At 37.9% G+C, this 5,354-nt stretch overlaps 1 protein-coding gene across 2 annotated transcripts in view; it reads left to right on the top strand.

Annotated features, from left to right (window-relative positions):
• LOC106868876 (cilia- and flagella-associated protein 119) overlaps positions 1-1,819 on the top strand; it is a 39,383-nt gene extending 37,564 nt beyond the window's left edge. For both annotated transcript variants that reach the window (XM_052970303.1, XM_052970304.1), the window contains one exon: positions 1,308-1,819. In XM_052970303.1, coding sequence (XP_052826263.1) covers positions 1,308-1,501 — 194 coding nt within the window. In that variant the 3' untranslated portion in view covers positions 1,502-1,819. The remainder of the gene's footprint in view (positions 1-1,307) is intronic.
• The last annotated feature ends 3,535 nt before the right edge of the window (positions 1,820-5,354 follow it).

Here is a 5,354-nt window from a genome sequence, read left to right on the forward strand (position 1 = left end):
GCAGCGAACTTGCGGTCATAGGATCGTGGTTTCGATTCCCAGACCGGGCGTTGTGAGTGTTTATTGAGCGAAAACACCTAAAGCTCCACGAGGCTCCAGCAGGGGATGGTGGCGAACCCTGCTGTACTCTTTCACCACAACTTTCTCTCACTCTTACTTCCCGTTTCTGTTCTGCCTGTAATTCAAAGGGTCAGCCTTGTCACACTGTGTCACGCTGAATATCCCCGAGAACTACGTTAAGGGTACACGTGTCTGTGGAGTGCTCAGCCACTTGCACGATAATTTCACGAGCAGGCTGTTCCGTTGATCGGATCAACTGGAACTCTCGACGTCGTAAGCGACGGAGTGCCAACAACAACATTTAAACATACTGGGTGAGTCAAAAGTAGTGCCCAATTCCTGTTTTAGAGTTGATATGTATCATCTCCTAGTTGGGAGATACTTTTGATTCTTAATTCTTGTCTTATGGTTTGGGATATCAAAGAGTATTAACATGATACTTGGTTCAGGTTTAGTAACTTCCAAAACTGTCAGTAATAACCTGCAAGACAACAAAGAAACTGGGTGCTGCTTTTACTCACCCTGCATTTTATATCTTAGTCAAAATGAAGAGGCACTTCTCTTGATCTTTGCAAACTTCAGACTGCAGAGATTGATACAGTCAATGTTCTGTTTAAATGTTGATTTCTGGAGAAAAAATTTGTGTGGTCAGTATTTGAGATCACCACATTATCTGACTCTTAATGATAACTAAACAATTATTTCTTTTCTTATCATTTCATCTTTTAATTTTGTTTGTTTGTTTGTTTGTTTCTTTTTTTATGCCTCCATTCCTCCCTCCATCCCTCCGTCCCTCCATCCCTCCGTCCCTCCATCCCTCCCGCTCTACGTCCCTCCCGCTCTCCGTCCGTCACTCCATCCCTCCCGCTCTCCGTCCGTCACCCCATCCCTCCCTCCGATCGGCCTCCCTTCCGTCCGTCCGTACCTTCCCCTCTCCCTCCGTCCTTTTCTTTCTTTCTTTCTTTCTTTCGTTCTTTCCTTCGTTCTTTCCTTCGTTCTTTCGTTCTTTCGTTCTTTCTTTCGTTCTTTCTTTCTTTCTTTCTTTCGTTCTTTCTTTCTTTCTTTCTTTCGTTCTTTCGTTCTTTCTTTCGTTCTTTCTTTCTTTCTTTCGTTATTTCTTTCTTTCTTTCTTTCGTTATTTCTTTCTTTCTTTCTTTCGTTATTTGTTTGTTTGTTTGTTTGTTTGTTTGTTTGTTTGTTTCTTTCTTTCTTATTTCATCTCTCCGTCTCTCTTATACACATTCTAGAAAAAGCTAAGGCATATCTGAGAAACATGATCACAGAATTCTTACAAGGAAAGATCAAAGAAATAAAATTGTCAGTTCAAGGAAAGTTGAAAGATTCTGAAAAAATAGTGAATACTAAACTGGATGAAGCTGGTTACAGCCGTTACCTCAAAAAAGGAAGACCTAGACTCGGCAAATCTGGAAGAACAAACTAACAAAAACCTAAATAAATTACTATAACATAATATAAATGGAAATATAAATGCGATGGCATTTTATTCTTTGCTACGGTAAATAATAATAATAATAATAATAATAATAATAGTGCTCATGGGAACTGCCCATATCCTACGTAAAATACTGTCTATGTGATCTCAAATTTTAAAACAAACACATAATTTTCTTATGGTTTCATAAACATTCTCTAGAACAACACTATGTACAAATCGAAATATATGGTACCCTAGGCATAACACCTACATGAACTTCTAACTTGTTGTCTCTTGAGGTCTCTGGGTGAGACTTGGACAAAGCAAAAGTCAAACATAAAATAATAATAATAATAATAATGATAATAATATTAATAATAATAATAATGATAATAATAATGATAATAATAATAATGATAATAATAATAATAATAATAATATGCAGTACCAGGCAGTGGCTCTCATGGCTTTTGATCTTAACTGATTGAAAGTATTATTATGTACATTGTTTTGTCTTGGTATAAAAGATGGGCTACAGCAGATATTCTGCTTAATACCACAGATAGTTGATCATGTCCCTTGGTTGCTGACGATATGTGCATCTCTGATCGCGAGCAGAAGTAGTAGGGGAGCATCATAGCCATGTGTTGTGAAGAATTCTTTGGGGTTTGAATAATTCATCTCTGGAAACATGGGTGTTTTGTTCATCATCCTTAAACAAACCTTATTCAGAGACCTTTTGAGCAGGATGGGCTACTCAACCTGAAGGAAATTCTAACTGGGCCCCACCTGCAAGGTTATGTTCTGCTTATGTTGATATAAGATCACTATGTTGTGCACATATGGTTGTGATGCATGTTGAGCGATTACCTGGAAAAAGTATGGCAAAGTGGCGGACGAAAATTACCAGCATTTTTCTCATACTTTTGTTTTGCAATTCCGCTCTACTCAGTCTATCAACTTGTCCTAAATGTCTTTTTAACTTTGTTTCTCACAAATTCGTGTACGCCAGTATGGCTTTTTTACATTCTGTTTGTTCTCTTCTTTTGTATCCAACTCTATCTGCAGCAACCAAAGCTGCAACCCAAATAATCTTGTTAGTTGCAGTTATATTTCTCGTCTAGTATAGCCCAAAGACCGAATCTATCTTTCCGGTTTCAACTTTGAGCATGCGTCGATCAATGTACCTCAGATTAGTGGTGGTGGTGGGGAGGCTGCTTGATCCTGGTCTTCTCTAATATATTGGCACAGCGTCCTCACCGTGTCTTGGTCATCATCATATTCTTATGATACAGCTCTTCCCATTATGTCTGCTTCATTTACTGAGAATGAATTTACATTTACACTTTGCTCTATGTTTTCACTGTTGCCATTCATTTCCCTGTCCTCGATGGGTACGTTATCTGTTGGTGAAGTATTATTTCTGTTTTCAACTTTTCTTTTTATCTCTTCAATTTCCATGTCTGTTAACCACCCTTTTGCTCTTATTGCTCTTATCTAGTCGGCTAACCATTTCTCACTTATTTTTAAGGGACCTATTTCATTCCATTTTACTTTCATACGTTGTAGAAATCTCCTTCTACTGGGTTCATACCTGATCCAGTAGTCAATTCCTGTTCGGTTTGCCTCCTTATCCCACCTTCTTCTCTGCCTCTGATTTTCTGTATAAGCAGTCTCTAGATGACGACTGGGCCTGCGCTGCTCAACCGCAGGGCACCTGCCGGGTGAAAGGCTTTCACTTTTGGTTCCAGCCTCATTAATACCATTATTTGGTACCTTTCTTTTTTAGGCATTTTCATTCAACATTGAGGTTTGTGCTTTAAGGTTAGCCACCAGCCAGTATTTTTATCGAGACACCATCTCTAGTAAGATCATCAACGATTGAGTGAGAGAGCAGTGCATACCATGAAAGTGACACTGGGGTAAAATATACGAAGCTCAGTGTACCTATCATGACTACCCGTCTGATAAGGGTACACCAGGCACATGCATCACAACCATATGTGCGCGACATCGTGATCTCATATCCAGATAAGCAGCACATGATCTTGCAAGTGGGATCCAGTTAGAATTTTTTTCAGGTTGAGTAGCCCATCCCACTCAAAAGGTCCCTGAATAAGGGTTGTTTAGGGATGTTGAACAAAACGCCTATGTTTCCAAAGGTGAATTATCCAAACCCTTAAGAATTTCTCTCAGCACATGGCTATGATGCTCCCCCACTACTTCTGCTCATGATCAGAGATGCACATATCGTCAGCCACTAAGGTATATGCTCAGCTGGTTAAAGTCAAGCAACTGACCAGCAAATCTGTGGTATTGAGCAGAATATTTGCTGTAACTCATTATTATTATTATTATTATTATTATTATTATTATTATTATTATTATTATTATTATTATTATTATTATTATTATTATTATTATTGTCGTTGTTGTTGTTGATGTTATTAGCATTATTATTTTGGATACGCTCAGGTTCGGTCTTATTCATGGTATGATTTATGTGGGAAACGGTATGCTATCTGTAAACTTAGGTATCAATAAGTTTTCAGCAGTCTTTCAAGTGCTTAGAATCTTCCTGATATGTTGTAACACTTTCGTCTGACTATTTATTACGCCCACTCCAGTATAGCAGTATTATTAGTTAGACAAGTAAGACCATGACTATCTATGACCGTCTATTTCGTACTCTCTACCATACTGACACTGACTGACAGTATTTATAATGATTAACACATACCACTTGTCACGGGTGGGGGTGGGGGGTTACCATTATTACTATCATCCCTATAACATCTCTCCTTTTAAGTTTTTCTCTTTTTCTTAGGGAGTGTAATTTTATTTCTTTTATTAGTAATAATTTTTACATGTACGATTACAAATTTGATATTTTTTCGTTTGGCATCCACTTCCAGGAACTCCGTACATTTTCTTGTGCGTCTGGATTCAGTTATTTGTAGTGGTATTGGTACTTGAAAAGTATCATATAACCATTCTGTTGGTTCGTCCAATCTTTTGGGTTCGCTCTCAACGAATCTTGTTTTAGTTGGTTCATGTGTCTCTTGTATATCCCTTTCCTTCCTTTTACTATGTATAGCATTTTTCTTATGTGTTTGGCAATCACGCCATCTTCCCAACTTTGTTTTCCGATCTTAAATGTCCTCATAAATACATTTTCACCAACTGTGAAAAATCTGGATGTATTATCTATTGCAATTTTTTTTTTTCTTATCAGGTAGCAATTTAACGAAGACTGATTTTATTTTCCCCGCAAACATCAGCTCCGCTGGTGACATACCCGTTGGTGACATACCCGTTGGTGTATTTGGATTTGTTGTAGAGCTACCTAATCCGTGACTTCCTTGTTCGACTTTCTTAGGTCTCTCTCTTGAACATATCGACAAAGCGTTCTGCTTGTTCATTACAAAGACTGACACGTCAAATATATCTAAGAAATAGCTATTTACATATTCTTTAAGCCTGTGAGCACGTGTATATTTCTTTATATCTGTATGCATATGTGTGGATATGTAAGAGTTTCTATCTATTGCGTATGTGTGCGTTTGCTGGTTGATGCATGTGTATTTGTGCATAGGTGCAACTTTCACCGCATTTTACGAACATTTGTGTCATTGGTTTCTATGGTTTCTAAATCAGTAATCACTGATTTACTGAATTTGTGATGTGAATGACAAGGGATCGTTTGTCGAACTCGGGCTGTACAAATATAACAAAGGAACTGGCCAGTTAACTTGGTATTCGGTTGTATTACATGTTCTTTGTTTGTTTGTTTGTTTGTTTGTTTGTTTGTTTGTTTCTTTCTTTCTACTGCTGCTGCTACATCCACCACCACCACCAC

Source organism: Octopus bimaculoides, chromosome 9, assembly GCF_001194135.2.
Source record: "Octopus bimaculoides isolate UCB-OBI-ISO-001 chromosome 9, ASM119413v2, whole genome shotgun sequence".
Lineage (NCBI taxonomy): Eukaryota > Metazoa > Mollusca > Cephalopoda > Octopoda > Octopodidae > Octopus > Octopus bimaculoides.